The 20,723-nt window shown below is 33.8% G+C and overlaps 1 protein-coding gene across 4 annotated transcripts; it reads left to right on the top strand.

The window, feature by feature from the left end:
* The first annotated feature begins 158 nt into the window (after positions 1-158).
* On the top strand, positions 159-10,457 carry LOC121243868. 4 transcript variants are annotated; one of them, XM_041141934.1, is made up of 17 exons: positions 159-425; positions 719-799; positions 1,747-2,150; positions 2,296-2,521; positions 2,624-2,869; positions 2,966-3,081; positions 3,718-3,816; positions 3,943-4,030; positions 4,346-4,575; positions 5,674-5,858; positions 6,033-6,232; positions 7,085-7,417; positions 7,535-7,636; positions 7,865-8,162; positions 8,335-8,483; positions 8,566-8,850; positions 9,897-10,457. In XM_041141934.1, the coding sequence occupies exons 3-17, from the start codon at positions 1,852-1,854 to the stop codon at positions 10,104-10,106; spliced, it is 3,066 nt and encodes a 1,021-aa protein (XP_040997868.1). In that variant the 5' UTR covers positions 159-425; positions 719-799; positions 1,747-1,851; the 3' UTR covers positions 10,107-10,457. The 4 variants fall into 4 exon arrangements, with proteins under 4 accessions (XP_040997868.1, XP_040997869.1, XP_040997866.1 ...); XM_041141935.1 differs by lacking the exon at positions 719-799 and having other exon boundaries at positions 159-321; XM_041141932.1 differs by lacking the exon at positions 719-799.
* The last annotated feature ends 10,266 nt before the right edge of the window (positions 10,458-20,723 follow it).

The following is a 20,723-nucleotide window of genomic DNA, read 5'->3' as shown; positions in this document are numbered from 1 at the left end:
ACTTTCGAAAATGAATTTAAGACGTAACCTAACCCAACTAAACCGTACAAAGTTTTTTATTTTTTAATAAATAATTAGCGTAAAAAAATAAATAATGGACGCGAGTGAGAATCCCTGAAAGCTTCAACCCCATGCCTTTTCGGGATAAAAAGTAAAAACAAACACGATATCTCTCTTGTCAGACTGGTTTATCAATCGAAGTAAGCAAACATTATAGGCCGGTGGATGCTCAGAAAAAAAAGAAAAAGAAAAGAGAATATGCCGTAGTTATGTTCCTCTCAGACATTCCCAGATGCCAAGCCGGTCTCACAGTATATATAGGTTTCCTTTGATTTCTACTCTCTTTTGCGTTTATATATCTGCTTTCTTGCGCTTTCACACTTCTCTTTCTCGCTTATTTTCTCCCCGGTCACCGCCTCTTTCAGGTACACCCTCTCTCTAACCTTTTTCTCTTGGAAATTTTGTGGAACTCTGTTCGTGATAATCCTCCGATTATATGCATGCGCATATATATTAGTTTTTTTTTCTTTTTTTTTTTTTTTTTAATTTGTGTGTGGCGGTTATGCTGTTTTCCCGAGTAGCGTCGTTTTATTCTCCTGTGAAGCGAAACCTAAAGCTCTATTCCGGGGATTAGGGTTTCGATTCGTCACTGATTCGAATTTTCAATTGAACTACGTGGCTAAGTTGACGTGAGGTTTGTTTCGATTGTGAAAAACAGAGAAGAACAAGCAAACTTTGTTAGACATTAATCAGACGATTTAGTATGTTTTACTCTGCTTGCTTAGCGACCATAGAAAGGGTGAATATGTAATTGTATATTAGTATACGAGTATTTACTATAATATGCATTCATCATGCATTCTACACGTATAACGGTATAGTTTTTAGTTTGAAAGCTCTTCATAATTTAGTTTGAACTGTGACTCGTGGTGCATTTGTTGTTTTATATTGCTGGTTTAAATTTTTTGAGGATTCGATTGTAGAATTAGTTGTTTATGGCTTTACTCAACGTAGTTGCGTGTTCCAATTAATAGTCACTGTTTGCTCCTGTTATTTTTTGAGTTGAAGTTTGCAGGATTAATTTATGGAAACAATACTAATAGTGCTACTTGAAAACTCATGTTGTGGATAGGTGTGAAAAAGAATAAAATCAGAGCATATTTTTGTCCTTAGAATTCTGTTTCTTTTTAAGAAGTTGAATCTGCCTGTGGTACGAGGCATATAAGTCTGACTTTAATGATGATCCAATAGAAATAAAAATTAGACCTTGATTTTAAAAAGAGTGGAAGCAACACAATCAATATCAATAACATGTTGTGACCGGTTAGGCTTGAGATATGATTGGCTAAACTTAATGTCCCACAAAAGATGAAAAGTGCTTACCTTTAAATGGGATGATCACGCAAAAATGAAAGTTAGACAGTAAAAAAAATGAAAGTTTTTTATTTTTTATTTATTATAATAATTAATTATCAAAAAATAAAGTTCTTGATTTCAAAACGCTTTGTAGTCCTCCGTAGACATTTTTAATGTGACGGAATTGCCTCACTTTATTGATGTGACATTTTGATAGTGATCCATGCCCCCTCACAACAATCCGTCGTCATCTTTTCCATACGATTTCTTGTATCCATTACTGAATTCTTATATTGTTCTGTGCTTTGTTTTATACTCGATAATCCTGTATTCTTGACAATCAATGTAATCCTCACGTTCTAAATTTTGATGATACAACTTTGTACTCAGGATTCTGGAGCCTGTTTCTATGGTGGTTTTGGTACTCCCAAAGTGGCTTTTACCTGCAAGGCTTTGAATTGAGTGAAGTAATCTGAACAAGTAGAAAGCCACATAATGGGATCTGATAAGCAGTCTGTTGGTTTACTGGATACCCTGAGAATGGAGAGGGTTAGAACAATTCTAGCTCCGACATATCCATACCCACATGAGCATTCCCGGCATGCCATAATCGCTGTTGCTGTGGGTTGCCTATTTTTTATCTCATCTGACAACATCCATACTCTCATAGATAAGTTGGACAGCAATATTAAATGGTGGTCTATGTATGGCTGTTTATTTGGTTTCTTTTATTTCTTTTCGTCACCATTTATTCGGAAGACTATTAAACCAAGCTATTCAAATTTCAGTCGGTGGTAAGTGTTTACTTTTACTCCCATCCCATCTCAATAAGTTTGCTTCTCATATTACAATGTTCGGTCTATACATACTTTGTTACTCTTATCAGTTCTGTGAACCATTAGAACCCGCACGTATTTATAAATTTTGAAACTTCTGCAGGTACATAGCCTGGATTTTAGTGGCAGCTGTGTATCACCTTCCTAGTTTTCAGTCAATGGGAGTGGATCTGAGGATGAACCTGTCTTTGTTTTTAACAATATATGTGTCATCTATTTTGTTTCTTATTGTCTTCCACATTATCTTTTATGGCCTTTGGTACATTGGCCTTGTCTCACGCGTCGCGGGCAAGAGACCAGAGATCTTGACCATTCTTCAAAATTGTGCTGTAAGTTTTGAAGAAGCTTTTGGTACCTTCATATCATACTGCAGGTTTGTGGAATTCCATATAAAGCTAAATATCGTGTCAATGCCCTTATTTTTGGTGCAGGTTCTTAGTGTAGCCTGCTGCGTATTCTATAGTCATTGTGGCAACCGTGCTATTTTGAGAGAGAGGTTGCCTGAACGAAAAATCTCTACTTGGTTTTCTTTCTGGAAGAAAGAAGAGAGAAACACTTGGCTCGCCAAATTCCTCCATTTGAATGAGTTGAAAGACCAGGTCTGCTCCTCTTGGTTCGCTCCGGTTGGTTCTGCGAGTGACTATCCACTTTTGTCCAAGTGGGTTATCTATGGCGAGGTACAGCTAGAATCCACTATAATTTCCATGCATACTCTCTCTCTCTCTCTCTCTCTCTCTCTCTCTATTGTTGATTATTTTTTTCCATTTCCTCAGCTAGCTTGCAATGGCTCATGCACGGGTTCATCGGATGAAATTTCTCCCATATACTCATTGTGGGCTACATTTATCGGCCTTTACATTGCCAATTATGTAGTGGAAAGGTCAACAGGGTGAGTAGCACATCTGTGGTTGATTTTCTTATAGAAAAAATATCGTTGATTGTTATCTCTTCACATCAGTAGGAATTAAAATATGTACTTTCTGGATGCAAACCAATGTCAAGGTGTGTTTCTTAATAAAAGTCTCCATTTCTGTATGTTAACTCCGACTAATAGGAATGACTGAAACTGAGTATTTTTTTGTTACTTCTTTTTTTTCTCCTTGCCAGAGAATTAAAGGTGTATATAGGTGACTCATATGTAAGTGAATTCTATAAGAAGGTTGATGTTTTTGCGCTAGCCTTTTGCATGATTGAGTATCCAATTAGAACCTTTGCTTTTATAGTAATTTTTCTTGGTTCTGGTTCAATGGCATGAACCATTCGATAGATAAAAATTCTTGTCCTTCTTGATTATCCTGTGGAGGATAAGGAAAACTTCTAATTAAGGAAAGCCCTGTTAAGGAGGAAGCAATAGAGGGATCCTTTTATGTTTGTCCAAAGATGTCAGCATCTTCAGATAGTCTTGCCATGTTAGATGAGGCTTATTTCCCGTTTTATGATCATTTAAGATAACTTTATGCTTGCATTTACATCTGTATTGTTCTTCCCCTCCGGTCCACTTCATTGATGTCTGACAAATCAACAGGTGGGCTCTTACTCATCCTGTGTCAGTTAAAGAATATGAAAAGTTGAAGAAGAAGCAAATGAAGCCTGATTTTTTGGATATGGTTCCTTGGTATTCAGGGTATGTATTCACTTATTTTTCTCATTTTGTTTACTTCTTTTAGGGCAAGAAAGATGGTTTTCAGCAAGTCGTTTATACTGCCAAGATAAAATTAGTCTTTACCATTCTGGTGACTGTATGGTGCAGAACTTCTGCTGATTTATTCAAGACTGTTTTTGACCTCCTTGTATCAGTAACTGTCTTTCTTGGTCGCTTTGACATGCGTATGATGCAGGTATAATTCCCCATCTGATACTAGTTGTATCAACATCTTGTGTTTGATAATAAATTTATATTTTTTCAAATTAATTCCTTAAATTACTGTTTCTTTTTCCCGTTCACTATATGCTATTTCAGATGAACTCCTTGATATGAGATAATTAATGAGCATGGGGAACCATATAATAACTTTGTATTTTCTATGAACTTTATTATTCTTGTCCATATTTTCTCTGGTGCAAATGAGATCCTTTTTTTAGATAATAGTTCCATCTTGATCTTTGTGTTGATCTAATTAAATCTGTTATCTTCCTATTTATCCCATCATTAGGCGGCTATGAGCAAGGTTCAAGATGGAGCAGAACAAGGTGACCTTCTTTATGATCAATTTAGTGAAAAGGATGATCTATGGTTTGATTTCATGGCTGATACTGGTGATGGTGGCAACTCATCTTATGCGGTGGCACGGCTGCTTGCTCAGCCTTCCATTCATCTCACGAGAGAGGATTCTGTGCTTACCCTACCACGTGGCAACTTGCTACTTATTGGAGGGGATCTAGCGTGAGTGAACAACTCTTTTTCATGATCTATGATGTGACATGAGTGCATCAATTATTAGATTCAGTTAAACTTACTCCCAGCTTATAAATTTACTATTTCAAATAGTCATGATCGACATTGGAACCCTTTTCAAGTAGATCATCACCTCCAATGGTCTTGATGATGTGTTAAATTAAGCAATGAATAATTGCAAATTTAAACCTTTCAGTCGTTATTGGTCAACAAAATTTGATATTGAACATCTTGAAATGAAATTGAGTCTTAATACTTGTGATTGTTAAAATTCGGAATTTTCGTTGTCCAGAATTGGTTATCACAGTGGCAATTGTCTGGAACTGAATTGACCTGAAATTAAAAATTCCATTTTGAAAGCAAACAGATATCATGGGACCATTGAAATCAATTTTAGAGTTGGTTACAAGCTTTAGCTTTAGACTTTAACCATCTTCAGTACCATGACCTATTAAACATAATACAAATCACCATGATACTTATCATAGGCACCACAACTGTTACCTCCATATTTTGTAGCTACACTCTTTACCACCTCCCTTCTGCTGCCATATTGATTCAATTTTGCTGCTGCCTACATTGTATTGGCAATTAGTTGGCTAAAGGGGTGCTGGATTTAAGTTCTGCACTCTTTGATGAGTCCCTTTGTTCCTGTTACAATGAACTTGGTGGAAAAGTTTTTAGCTTTTCACAGGCTTCCTCTGTGCAAACTTTAAGATCAGCCTGCCGTAGCTTTTTCTCTCAAGATCTATTTGTTTTTTAAAGGGGCTGTTGCTTAAGAGTGCTAAGATCTGTATTAATGCCCAGTGCTTTGGTCCTCCCTCCCCACAAAAAATAAAAGAAAAAAAAACTTTCCTTATTTGTTCAACCATCCACATGCTCTGAAGCATATCTATTTTTATATGTTTTCTTATTTAGTACCTACATGAGTAAGATTTTTCCAATGTTCTTTGGGTCAAACGACATCTCTTCACCCCAACAATGGGTGTAAGGTACGGCCAATGGCCGACCCCTGATAGATGTATGAGTTATATTTAACTATTAAAATTCATTTGAGCTCAGTTTAATATTTTAGCTCTATTGTAGGTACCCAAATCCATCAGTTTTCACATATGAAAGTCGCTTCTTCCGTCCTTTTGAGTATGCTCTCCAGCCCCCTCTATGGTACAAGCCAGAGCATATAGTTGTAAACAAGCCTGAGCTACCTTGTGAGGTGCCTGAGCTGAAGCAATATGATGGGCCTCAGTGTTTTGTTATTCCCGGAAACCATGGTTAGTCTTAGTTCTCAGTTTGAGCCCTTTATGTTCTAATCCTCACGAAAGAGAAAAGTTCTCAGAACTGACTGTTACTTTTTTAGGCCTTGAATTTTTCTCTTTAAGAAGCCTTTTATATTTTTTTTTTTGGTTTACAATTTATGTGGTGTAAGAGTAATTATTTCAATACAGATTGGTTTGATGGTCTGCATACCTTTATGAGGTATATATGTCATAAGAGCTGGTTGGGTGGGTGGTTTATGCCTCAAAAGAAGAGTTATTTTGCCTTGCAACTCCCTAAAAGGTGGTGGGTGTTTGGTCTTGATCTATCACTCCATGGTGATATTGATGTGTACCAATTCAAGTTCTTTTCAGAGTTAGTGAAGCAGAAGGTATGCCTCTCCTTGTTTTTTTTTTCTTTGATTCAATATGTTGCTTCAGTGAATGAGATTGTGGGGCACCGGAAATCTTACAAAATGGAATGCTTACTGCATGAGAATTGTTTTATGGTTCCCCCGTTTTCTATTATCTTAAACTGGTTGGAGATGGCTCTGACACTTATACTCTGGAGTTTAGGCTTGCAGTTTATTTATTCTGTCTAGTATTCATGTTAGTCATACGAGATGCATACGAAACTTGTGTTAAGGTGCTGTCATGTGTTTGACAAATACAGTGACAACAATGATGAAGGGGAAAGATTCTTGCATTATGAAACTTATTTGATTTATCATGATCTATGCCATTTAGAATTGGTTCACAATTTGTTATCGTAAAATAGGTCTGAATATACATGTCTTGAAACATCTATTTTTTGCCTAAATAGTTTTGAGATGGCTGCTTGCAAAACTGTTCATGATTAACTGCACTTCTTTGCTAGTGAAAAATAAAGCATTACATTTCTTTGCTATTCTATCGAGTGGCAAGCACTTATATACTAAATGGCAAAGATTACTCTTTCCTTTGTAGACTCCTAAGGTTTTGCTTTTCTTTTATGATGTGCAGGATACTTTCCTCTTTAAAATTAAGACTTGCTGGTTTATTTTTAATATTGTAAATTTACAAAAGACACAGATAGCCTTCTATTTGTCTTTATTTTTTGGCAATTGCCATGTTTGATATTCTTTCTTGAAAAATGATATGCGTGTCTATGTCCATCTATTATATGTTGTACTAATAGTTTATTTTCCCCTTAAACTTTTTGCCTGGCTGACCCTAACATGCTGACCTCACCTTGTTTGGACAAGGTTGGAGATGAGGATTCTGTGATCATTATAACGCACGAACCAAGTTGGCTTCTTGATTGGTATTGGAATGGTGTTTCTGGAAAAAATGTTTCACACCTGATGTCTGATTATTTGAAAGGTAGGTGTAAGCTTCGAATGGCTGGGGACCTACATCATTATATGCGCCATTCCTTTGTTAAATCAGATGGACCTGTTCATGTGCAACACCTGATTGTAAATGGTTGTGGCGGGGCATTCTTACATCCCACCCATGTCTTCAGTAAATTTAAAAAATTTCTTGGAGTTTCCTATGAGTGCAAAGCTGCATATCCTTCCTATGAAGATTCAAGCAGGGTAAGTTTTTGAATGTCTTTTTGTGCACTTCCATTTACCTGATGATATCAAGTTCATAAATCTACCATTTTGCTTTTTAATAAAGTTGTGCTATAATGTATATCTTACTTAATGCAGATTGCATTGGGCAACATTCTGAAATTTCGAAGGAAGAATTGGCAATTTGATTTTATTGGTGGCATAATTTACTTTATATTGGCCTTTTCTATGTTCCCGCAGGTGGGTCTGTGTTCTGTTGTTTTTGCGTTTTTAGATCGATGGTAGTTTCCTTGATTTCAGGCATCTTTGCACTTAGACAAGTAGGATATCTCTCTCTGTCTCTCTCTCTCGTAGACCTCACTCTTTCCCATCCTCTGAGGAGCAATAGTTAATATGTTTGCTTGCCTAGCACAGGCTAAATATAACTGGTTATTGAGAGCTAACTTTGTTCTTCCCCTTCCTTTTTAGTGCAATCTCGGACACATCTTGCAAGAGGATTCCTTTTCAGGTCTCTTGAGGAGCTTCATTAGCACAGTATGGAATACTGCTGTATACATGCTCGAACACTCCTATATATCATTAACTGGTGCTACACTATTGCTAATTGTAGCAATTGCATTTGTACCCCCCAGAGTGTCTCGGAAGAAACGAGTGATAATTGGAGTTCTTCATGTTTCTGCACACCTGGCAGCTGCTCTAATTCTTATGTTGCTCTTGGAACTGGGTATTGAGATGTGTATCCGGCATCAACTGCTAGCAACCTCGGGTGAGTTCTCTCTTCCTGTTATATGTTACTTCTGTGAATATCTGCCAACGATTGAATGATTACCTGCTTTAATTGCCTGTATGTAGATTAGGAAAGTTAACAACATTACGGTTATCACTATCATTTTGAATATTTGTATTTTTAGATAATGGCAATTTTTCTTTTATTCCAGGCTATCACACTTTATATCAGTGGTACCAATCAGTAGAAAGTGAACACTTTCCAGATCCAACCGGCCTTCGAGCTCGTATAGAACAATGGACCCATGGCCTGTATCCAGCATGTATTAAGTATCTTATGTCTGCATTTGATGTACCCGAGGTAAGAGAGACTGTGCTTCAAGAATTGCTTCTTTTTCTTCTTCTTCTTCTAGTTTAGAATATTCATGAAGAAGTATTATCAGGTTATGGCTGTCACACGAAGTAACATATGCAAGAATGGAATGGATTCGTTTTCTCGAGGGGGTGCTGTGATATATTATGCTTCTGTCTTCCTTTACTTTTGGGTCTTTTCAACTCCTGTGGTTTCATTGGTGTTCGGAAGCTACTTATACATCTGCATTAACTGGCTTCAGCTACACTTTGATGAAGCCTTCTCTTCTCTAAGAATCGCTAATTACAAGGCATTCACACGTTTTCATATCAAACCAGATGGCGATCTTGAAGTTTTCACCCTTGCTGTTGATAAGGTGAGTGGGAAACCACTTTCAATCAAATGATTTTTCTTTTTTCTTTTCCCCCTCCGGCAAACTATTTTGAAGTTGGTTCTTTCTTCTTCTCCCAACAAGGAATAGGATTGCTTTAGATTTCTGCACTACAGTGTTTTGTTTTTCACTTCTGTTTACCTATAAAAAAAATATTATTATTTTTACTAGGGCTTGATTAAGTGTGTCTAAGGTTCAGCCCTGTGGTTTATGTAGGAGTGAAGGCCTAAACTAATAATTCAATAATAATAGTTGGGGCTTTTCCAGTTACTCTACTCTGATTAGGGACCTTAAAGAATCTGCTTCTTCCTCTTATCCTGTTTTTATTTTTGAACTAAATTAAACTGTTACGTCTCCCAAATAGCTGAAGTAAATGCAATTAGTAATGTTGTTCTTGTCTTGGTTTTGCTCCTCTTTTCGTATTGTGGCATTTATGTTTTGACTTATTAACATAATTTTGATTGGTTCCACTATCTTGACTCAAGCAGCAAAAACCCATCATCAGCTTTTTATGCTGTTTTAGAGAGATCAATTGATAAGTCAAAATATAAAAGAGTCATCTAGTTTCAAAATATATAAGATTCAATGGATGCTTGAATGCCAGAGATTTTTGAATTGGTTATTTACCTTTTAAAACTGGTTAAATAATTTCCTACGCTGGAGAAATTTGTGATCGCAAGGAATAGAGATATGATAAATTAATGCTTGCAGAATACAATTAGGAAGACGTTACCTTCGAATTGTAGTGCCACCCAACATCAATGCTATATACCACTTACACCAGATAGTGGAGCGACTAAACTGATCGCTTATATCATAATTGATATTGATGATTTCATTACAAGTTATAACTTAATCTTCATCATTTTTAGCTTAGTAAGATATTAACTTGTTGAACCAAACTAATATGTAAAAATATTCCAAATATGGCAAGTTTTGTATTTTCCATCTTACTGTTGAATGCAACAGCTTGTGAGTCTTTGGTAGTTTAGCACTTTAGCTAATTCATATTGCTACCCACTGACAATCAGGTTCCAAAAGAATGGAAGCTAGATCCTGACTGGGATGCGGAGGTTAAACAGCCACAGCAATTGAACCACCTCAGAAAGTTCCCTAGCAAATGGAGTGCAGCTGCTGCCCAGCACGATCCAATTCACACTGTTAGGATTGTTGATGAATTTGTTATACAACAAACAGTTAAATCAGATATTGCAACCAGTAATGGATCAGTGGTTTGCTGATCCGAGCTGCGCAAATTGTAAGATTTATTTCCTCACCATTGAGTAAGCAAGTGAGAAAAGAAAGGGAAATATAAAATGACATGGTCTAGTTCTGGAGTTCCTTTCTGTCAGCCGTCTGCAGCATCCAAAAGGGGTGCCGAGTCTGCTATTCAATCAGTCTCAGTTAAGCCTAAGGTGTGTTCTTTATCCTCTGCTAGACGATCTAACTAATTTACTACACAGACTACTTCATAGATTATTGTACATAGAAGTATAAGGTGACACTTGAATGTTTATTCGGTAAGATATGCATCAACATGTTCTTCAGACGACTTGAAAATTACTCATAATCTGGTTCGTTCGTTAAGATTCGATCCATCTCTCATTGCATATTGTTTTTGGTCTCAAAAGTTCGATTGAAACGACGAAGATGTAACTCAATAGTATTACTGTTCCTTCTCCCCCCCTCAAACTGAGAAAAAGAAACATGAAAACCAACTTATGAAATTCTTAAAAGTTATAGCGAACCCATTAAATAATCGAATCCATACAATTAGCTAGGAGGGAACAAACAAGATGAAGAGCAGAGGAAGTCGAGCACCAACTCTTGGCTCTGAAATTATCACATACACCTGGCTCTGCGCAAAGAATATAATCTCAAAAGCATATTTCAAGCTTGCGGCTTCTCAATGCTTGGAATGCAACCATGGTTGCTAAAGTGCAAGTAAAAAAAGGTTGAGAGAATGGAGTGGAAAGCAGAATGGAAATGGAGTTAGGGCATACTGGTGTTTGCTCCCTGGACCTTCATTAATTTTATAGAATGATTGTTGTGTCCCTCCAAGAGGTGGGGCCGCGGGATTGTGGAAGACAAAACTCGATTTGTGCTTCTGGCTTGTGATTTTTCAAGCTCTATCTATTATGAAAACTTATGAATGATGGGCGCTGACCCAAAGTAGAAATGAACCAACTCAACCTCGGCCTCCTCGAAGCAGTCTGCATTTTTTGCCACTGTAGTGAATCAGAGAAACCTCACCTCTTGATACCCTCTAGCTCTAAACAGCACCCTAGAAGGAACATTACTAGCAACGGCTTCCATCTCTCTTTCACCGTCTCATTTTCTCTTCGTGTAAGATTCAATGGACCTGGCGGTGGTTTCTTGGAGGATTCATTTTGATAGTTTCCCAACTAGCGAGAAATATTGCTCTCAATGTTTGGTGAGGTGAGATTGAATGTGAAGCCCGGGGTGGCATTGGCCGTTGTGGTAGTTATCGAGTTTGTAGGGCCTAGTATGTTGTTGTGGCAATCCAATTTGATGACTCAACCTGCCAAGATTTCGTCATGGTTTTTTGGCGGAGTTCCAATGAGGTTTGGGCTGATACTCCTGGGAAACATTTTCGTACTATTTTTTATTCAGAAAATGCCAGACAAAAGTTTGCTTCAAATTCACGCAAAATGTCGCTCTAATGAAGTTCAAGCAGAGAATTTGTTCGAGACACTTGTCACTCAAGTCGAGCGAATAACGTAGAAAAATAAAAATTATGACTTCTGACATGTGACATAATAAATATGTATTTAATGAACAGTATATCTGGTTCTGAACACTGAATTTTGCCCCAATATGTATTTTGTTATTCTTCAGTATAATAAAATTCTCTACAGCTTCGTGGACATAAGCACGTTGTTGAACCACATTAATTTTATGTTGTGTGATTGATTGTTCTTGTTTGCCTTTTACTTTTTTTTCTCGCCGTTCTCACAACAACAGTGACCTTGAGAGCAGTACCGACTCCTCAAGCAGTTGCCATCAAATTTAGGAGGGTTGTGACTAGGAGCGCGCTCCATAAGGTTCTCAACGAGTCCGAACTCGTTGAAGGGAATTACATAGAGGAAAGGAGGAGGTGAAAACTGAAAAGAAAAGATGAACTTGGGTTAGAAATTCGGGCAACGCGGCACAAGAATACTTTGAATTATGTTAGTTGCTTATGTGTCACAATTTTATTGGAGGGTATAAAGTGGAAGAGAGCACCGCATCCTGTTTGAAACTTTTCCGTTTCCGTCATGGGTCACGATGGTTCTAACTGCTAATAATTTCTAAGAAAGTAGAGATGCAGAAGTATTAATTGGGAAATCCTTAGAGGGTGCATGTATGTAGAAAATTAGAAAGAATATTAATATTGGTCACTATACCCATAGCCATCAGCATATATACAAACGAGGACCTAAAAATCATGATATGTTGACTATTCAAAATTTGAATTTTCATGCATGGTGTTGTAAAAAAATAAAAATAAATAATGTAAACCCCAGTTTATATAGAATTTCCATGCAAGTTAATCAGCTTTCAAATGAAAAGTTGAAAACCGTATAAAATCTATAAAATCAACCATCAATCGTTATTTTTTTAAAGTCATTAAATATTGTTTTTTTTTTTTTTAATGAAAAGGATAAGCTTTATACCATTTTTTAGACTTGCTAAAGATGATAAGCTTTACATATGGTGGCGGACCTATGAAGGAGCGGGGGGACCACGGCCCCCCAAAAGTTTGAAAAACAAAATAAGATATATTAATTTTTTTATAATTTAATAGGATTATATTAATCTTATTTTGTGTTGATCCCCTCTAAAAAATTATTTTGATTTTATAAATTAATTACTTATAAGTCTAATTAGATTCAATACTTGATATTTTGTTTTTTTAAAAGAATGCAAGTTACAATTTTAGACATTCTGTATTTCTTTTATTTGATATATTTGTATGAGTATCTTTATGTTATTTTAATGATATATAGTTTTTGGGATATCATATATATTTTTTAATACATGAGTTGTATTAAAACGTATTTTATTTTTATTTTAAATCTTATTATCATATTGTTCTATATTGTAAAAAAAATTATATAAAAATATAACAAAAAATATTTTATTATAATTTTAACTTGGCCCCCAAAACAAATTCCTGTTCCACCATTGTTTACATAAAGATAATGAAAAATGTTGGACTGGTAGATGTGAAAATGTTGACGATGAGTGTCAATTAGTTAGTCTACTTTGTTTTTTTAGAAAAGTCTAAGACTTAAATAATATATATATATATATATATATATATATAGTTAATTGAAGAATTTTTTAGTCATCATGATGATTAAATTAAAACAGCGCGTGACACTCATGTGTTGAACGGACTAGATAGTTTTATTTGTTGGATCTATATGAGCCAGCCGGAAAGGATACCTTATCGTCAGCCATATGACGTGAAATTTCCACAATTTATCATCTAATATAATTTAAACTCGACAGCGGGTTCAGTTTTGTTGTAAATCTTATTAATAGAGAAGTGATATAGTTAAAACGCTTCACAATTAATGCACTTCCAAATTTAACGAATCTTATAAATTAGATACCTTAAAATTTATTTTTATTATATAATTTAATGTATCACATTATATATATTATATGATATATATATATATATATATCTATTCTATTATAATAAGTGGCTATCTAACTGTAAATAGTAACTTTTGTTATTTTTCTGTTAAGTTCGTTAAAATTATGTTTTACCAAAAGGTCTTAAGACTCGTAACCATTTGACGTGTAACTTCCTTATAGAATTTAGTAAAATATCATGTTATACGAAAAGACTCTTAATAGCCCCGCAACACACATGAATTGACGTTTATTTTTAATATCTTTTTTGTTCTGACAGTATACTTATTTTTATTTCTTTTTGTTTCAATTTTTTTAATAAAAAAATTAAAATGACTTTACTCTTTAGAACAGAAAAGATTTAGAGCATTCTCATGATAAAATTCAACTTTAAGTAAATTTAACTAACTAATAACTTAAAACAATCAATATATAATATTAATTATTAATTTAATTAGAATATAATTATTATTAATATTTTAATTAGTAGAACTATAAAATGTGATAAAAATAAAAATTATTAAATTATTATATAAAGAGTAAATAAATAATTCAATATAGATACTGACTAATACTTATATTTTGCTAGAGTTTAGATTTTTTTATCTATTTTTAATCTTGTATTTTTTTTTTTTCAAAGAAATAAGATATTAATTTTATTATTTTATTTTTATTTAAATCATTATGTCACCTAGACCTCGAAAATAATGCATCCAAGACCGTTGCCCAGTATATATACATATAATATATATGAAAGAAAAGAAGTCTTCCTTCCACTGCAGCTTATATAGTCTTCATTCTTCAACGCGTAACTAGTCTCAGTCCACTCGGTGGCACGCATGTTCTGTGCCAGTACGAGAAATAAAGTGAATGCTTTGAAAAATGGCAGGGAGGGAGAGAGAGAGAAACAGTACTATTTTATTCCCTCATAATTGTCTCACGTTGTTATTTATTCCCTCATAATTGTCTCACGTTGTTAAGTTTTTCGTGCGTATGATTATATACGTAGAAAAAGCTAGGCATCCGCTCTTTTTTATTTTATTTTATTTTTTATTTGTAATTGTTTTTTATTTTTTATTTTTTAATTTAAAGATTAAGAAAATATTATTTAATAATATTATGAATTTTTTAAAACAAAAAATTAAAAAATGTTGTGATAAAAAAATAAAAAAAAAACCTTTAAATTTGACTTAGCGAGAGCCCCCAACGATAGATATAGACCCATTATATATATATATATGTAATATATATATATATATATATAATCTCCTCCTTAATTGATATTCTAAAATATTTTTAATATCGAAACGAATACTAAAACTTATTAAATTAATATGAAAAGCACCCACTTGAAATTGTAAATGTGAAAATGTTGATGGTAATCGATCAATCATGTCATTTTAGTAGTTTAAGATCCAATTAATTGACAAATATATTTAATTCAAAATATAATTAGATTTCAACTAACATCTGGCCTTCGTAGCCGGCAGATTTCGCCTTCAAACAGAATTTTCCACACCTAACACCGCGTTGACTTAAGTACCGTTTATTTATAAAAAACATCTCATTTCATTTTATTTTATTATTATAATTTTTTTAAATTTTTATATAAAATAAAATAAACAATTCAATTTTTTCAAATCTCAAAATAAAAATAATATTAAAAAATATATTTTAATAATATTTTATTTAATTTTTTAATTTTAATTTTATTTCATCTCATTTCATATCTGAAAACAAACTAACCCTTCGTTTAATTCGTTCCCATGTGCAGACTGATCAGCCCGAAATAAAAATACTTCCCATCGTCAGCAGCATGACACGTGAAATTTCCCAGTTGGTTGAACTTTTCCTATCAAATTAGGGGTTCGATTGCATGAATGTATATCTACTAATTAATTAATAATTATTTTTAGTTATCATCCTTCCTCGTAGATAGCGCGCAGGTGGTTGGTCACTCGGTCTGTTTCTTCTAGAAATTAAGTCAATGTTTAATTTCAAGAGTCAGCTAGTCCGACAAATGGACAAACATTATAAATATTAATATTTCCATTTCTACTTCTCCATCACTGACTAGTCTGATCGATCACGTGTTTATATACTACGTACGTTCTTTGTACGTGTATATTAATATAGATAAATCGCACAACTATTTTTATAATTTACCGTAAAAAGAATTACATATTTGCTAACGGTCTTTTTTATAAAAATAATTATTTATATCAAAATAATAAATTCTTATTATAAATAATTATTTTTATAGTAAATAAATTTTTATATATGTTTATTTATTTTATAGTGATTGTTTATATAATAGTATTTTAAAATAAAGATATTTATATAAAATAATATTATTTTTATAAATTATTTTATAAAAATGACTCAAGATAAAGTTAAAAATTTATTCCTGCCAGCTGTTGTCCAGAATGGAGCAATTGAAAATGCACTTCGAACATTGAAAACCCCAAGCCTTCGTAGCTTTGTGGAAAAAAAAAAAAAAAAAAAAAAAAAGGGAAAGAAGAAGAAAGAAGTGGGACGGCAGTGGTGGCGGGGCAAGGCAGCAACAATGCAGTGACCGCGCGACAGACTGGAGTGAATAAATGAGTTGTTTTCTTGTAATTTTTTGTCATCTTTCGAAATAGAAGAGCATATTTGGAATGTGATTCATGCATTGAGAAGTTAATGATATGCTTACGTGTCAGTTTGTTATTAAAGGGTGGAAAACATTGATTTAGACCCCATCCAGGTAGATGGTGATCTTAAAAAAAAAAAAAAAAAAAGGTAGATGGTGATCACATGTGAAATGAAAAAAAATATTATTCATGATCACGAGACTAGCTTTGGATACACGTATGACATACAAACTATCTCATCCCAATTGTACGGCTGGCTTCATCTGTGTATTCTTATCTTATCTCATTTCATCTATAAGTTACATCGTATAGCATTTCCTTCTCCATTACCTCTTTTTTCCTATAATTTGAGGAAATATTTAAGAAATACTCTCAAAACCCCCTTCATCCATATTCTTATTGTAGGAAAAAAAATTTAAGAAATGAATAGTAGTTCCCCCCATATTTGGAGAGATGCCACTATTCATTTCCTAAATTTGAAGAACTACTATTCATCCCCATATTTGGAGAGATACTATGACTGTTGAAATTGCTACTCTAGAACAAAATAATACCTGGAATGTTGTCCCTCTACCCCCAGATAAACAACCTATTGGTTGTAAATGAGTATATAAAATAAAATATTGTGCTGATGGTTCTGTGGAACGTTATAAAGCAAGGCTGGTTGCTAAAGATTATATTCAAAAAGAAAGTTTAGATTATTCTGAAACTTTCTCTCTTGTTGCCAAAATGACCGCTGTTAGAACTTTGATGGCTGTTGCTGCTGTAAAAAATTAGCATCTTATTCAACTTAATGTCAATAACGCATTTTTACATGGTGATTTTTCAGAAGAGTTATAGATGAAATTACCTCCTAAGTTCCATATTAAAAGGGGGTCCCAAGTGTGCAAATTGAATAAGTCCCTTTATGGTCTCAAACAAGTATCTCGACAATGGTTTTTTAAGTTTTCTACCACTCTTTTTGAGTTGGGTTTTGTGCAATCCAGATTTGATTATTCACTATTTACCAATTCTGATGGTTCCTCTTTTATTGCTCTTTTGGTATATGTGGATAACATTTTGATTACCAGTAATGATATGACATCTATGAGTTCTTTGAAATATTTACTTGATGAAAAATTCAAGCTGAAGGATCTTGGACCCCTCAAGTATTTTCTAGGTTTAGAGGTGGCCAGATCATCTCGTGGAATTTTACTGTGTCAGCGAAAGTATGCTCTTGAAATCTTACAAGATGCTGGTTTTTTAGCTTGTAAACCAGTTTCTTTCCCTATGGAGCAAAATTTAAAACTCAGTAAAGATACTGGTGCCTTGTTGCCTGACCCTACAATATTTCGAAGATTGATTGGTAGACTTCCTTACCTTACTCTCATAAGACCAGATTTATCTTATTTTGTTAAGAGGCTTAGTCAATTTATGGATCTTCCTAGAATGCCTCACCTGACTACAGCTCACAAGATTTTACAACATGTAAAAATGCTCTTGGTCTTGGCCTTTTTTTTTCCAGCTCATACTTCTCTAACTCTCAAAGGTTTTACAGATTCAGACTAGGCCTCTTGTCTCGATAGTAGAAGATCAACAACTGGTTTTTGTATTTTTTTTGGTGACTCTCTGATTTTTTGGAAGACTAAGAAACAACAGATTGTTTCTCGCTCTTCTGCTGAAGCTGAATATAGGGCCATGGCGTCCACTACTTGTGAAATAGTCTGACTTTTAACTCTTTTATCTGACCTTCATATTCCTCATTCTCATAGTACTCATCTTTTTTGTGACAGTCAAGCTGCACTTCACATCGCTGCCAACCCCCTTTTTCACGAAAGGATAAAACACATTGAGCTCGACTGCCATTTCATTCGAGACAAGTTCCAAGCTGGAATCATCAAAACATTCCATCTTGCATCTCAACATCAGCTTGCCGATGTATTAACCGAGCCCTTGGGTTCTCACCAGTTTCAGTCCTTGATTTCCAAGATGAGAGTTTGCTCGATTTACTCTTCATCTTGAAGGGGGTTATTAAGTTGTAAATTTATTAAATTAGTTGTAAATTATTTCTTTACACGTGTACAGTTATGTTTACACGTGTAAAGATAAATTTATGTTGTATAGTTTTTCTTTAGGGCATTTTAGTCTTTGGTCATTAGCAGGATTAAAATAGTCTTTATTTTTCTTGTATAAATACTTGTACAATTTACGTTTAGATTAATTTTTTGATGGTTTTGATCCCAGACGACTTCTTGAATACGTTTTGCCTTCTAGGGTTTCTTCGTTCTTGATACATTTTATCCCCATCACCCACAGATCAATGTTCCACTTAGCCATCGTGACTCCCACTTTCAACCTTTTCGAGTGCCACCCCCATGTTGCCCAGCTATCACTGTTGCTCCTCCGTGTTGCCGTCAGCTCCCTCTAACTCGCTCGGTTCCCGTTCGCTTCCTCGACGCAAACTCTCTCTCTCTCTCTCTCTCTCTACGTAGGTATTCTTTCGCTCATCTCTCTCTTTCTCTCCTCGCCGTAACAGTTCCTCTTTCCCTCTCCTAGTGCTCTGCCACCACACCTAGCCTCCTGCCGCCGCATCTGCCTCTAGGTAAGTTTTGTTTTCCTTCGTTTTCGGCTATTCTTTTTAGTTTAGTTTTTCTTGTTTCTCCAGAAACAACTAGTAGATGTAGTTGACTGTTAGAAAAATAACTTTAATTAGCTTTAGTCATGATCTCCTTAATATTTACGGGACCTTTGGTGATTGTTTCTATGCAAAGCAACTCATACCCTTTTAAGTGTTGTTACATTTTTGCCCTCCCAATTATAAAACTACCATGTGTTTTTATGAAGGGTAGTGATAGGGTTACTATTTTTTTACTATCTATTTACTATTTATAATGTATTTATTTTTTTATCATTTTTTTAAAATATTTTTTAATATCCTTAATCATTAAGAAAAAAATTAAAAAAATATAATTTTACTAATAGTTACTTTCTTAACCATTAAATAAAATTAAAAATTAAAAAAAAATTAAATACTAAAAAAGTAGTAAATAAGTAGAAGGAGGGTAGTAATTCTATCATTTTCCTTTTATGAATATTTAAGTAGACTTGATTTCTACCATTGATGAGCCTGGGTCTCATTGTAGAAAAAAAAAAAAACATTGTTATTTTAAGTGTACTTTGACTCATTTTTTTAAATTAGTCTGAAGAGTGATTTAATAGAAAATAATTACGGTTTATAATTATATTATCTAGTATTAATATTTATAATTAGATTTGGGTAATAAATAAGTTAGAGTTTAAACAGTTAGAGATTTTTAAGTGAATGTCGAGGTATTTTAGAATTATGAGAATTTTTGCGTATTGAGGAATTAAAATAGAAGTTTTGATTTTTAAGTCAATGTCGAGATATTTTAGTTTCGTACCGGTCAGAATTTTGAGTGTTTCGGCCTGTACCGATCGATATTTTGGTCAGTACCGGCCGATATTTCGGCCTTTACTCTTTTTTTTTTTCTAAATTGCAAGCTCATTTTTTGACTCTAAATTCAGACTAGACTATTTATAATTTTTTTTATATATGCATTTATATGTATTTTATTCATATATAAACTATTATTTTGAAATATAATTTATATATATATAATTTATTCATATATAGACTATTTCGAAACGATATTCGAAACGGTATCGGTATTGAAATATCTCATTTTCAATGTCTCGACCGAAATGGTCATCGATACAGTATTTAAAATATTGATTAAAATGGGTTAATTTTTAGCATTTTAAGTTTAAATATCGAGTTACGTGTTACTCATATATATAAAAAAAAAAAACCGAGATACATGTTTGATCTGAAATTTATGAAAATCATGCGATTATTTCAAAGGTGACGATTTGTAGTTGTTTGGTATTTTTTAGGAAAATTTATGAAAAGTTAAAAATTTCCGATAAGTGGGGTTCCTATGCTAAACTTTGCTTAAAAATAAATAAATTGGCTGAGGTTAATTTTTAGAAAAATATATATATTTTGTTATGAAAAGAAATTTGATACAACCTCAATTATTCATTCTGCATGATTCATGAAATTCTTTATAAGAATAAAATATTTTCTGTTATGATTGGTGTAGACATGAGCAAAGTTTTAGTATTCTGTTTCTGAACTATGCAAAAGAGTGAATATGAAAATTTGTGCATATATTATCTTTTTGTGATTTAATTCTGTTCTGTTTTGTTATGAAAATGTTCTGTACTCTGATATGATATGATGCGATTTTTGATACCTCTAGCATGGCATTCTGTTTCTGTTCTGTTATGACCTTACTATGGGTGTAAAACTATGACATCTGTTTGGGTTGGTACTAACTTTTTTATTTCTGGTACACCCACTTTGGAAACAAATTGGTTTTATGCGTGATCTTTCCTATGTGCACACTCGAGACTGTGAGAATAATAAGAGGAAGATTCACATTTTGTTTCTACTCGATTGGCCGTTGGGGTTTGCACAACCCTCCTACAGGGGTTAAATATGAAATTATGTTCTGATATGATGTTTTAGTTATGCTGTACCAAAAGAATTAATAAGAATATTTTTGAACTTTCGGT

Source organism: Juglans microcarpa x Juglans regia, chromosome 8S (genome assembly GCF_004785595.1).
Source record: "Juglans microcarpa x Juglans regia isolate MS1-56 chromosome 8S, Jm3101_v1.0, whole genome shotgun sequence".
Lineage (NCBI taxonomy): Eukaryota > Viridiplantae > Streptophyta > Magnoliopsida > Fagales > Juglandaceae > Juglans > Juglans microcarpa x Juglans regia.
The sequence above is the reverse complement of the archived record's forward strand: the minus strand, read 5'-3'. Positions and strand labels throughout refer to the sequence as shown.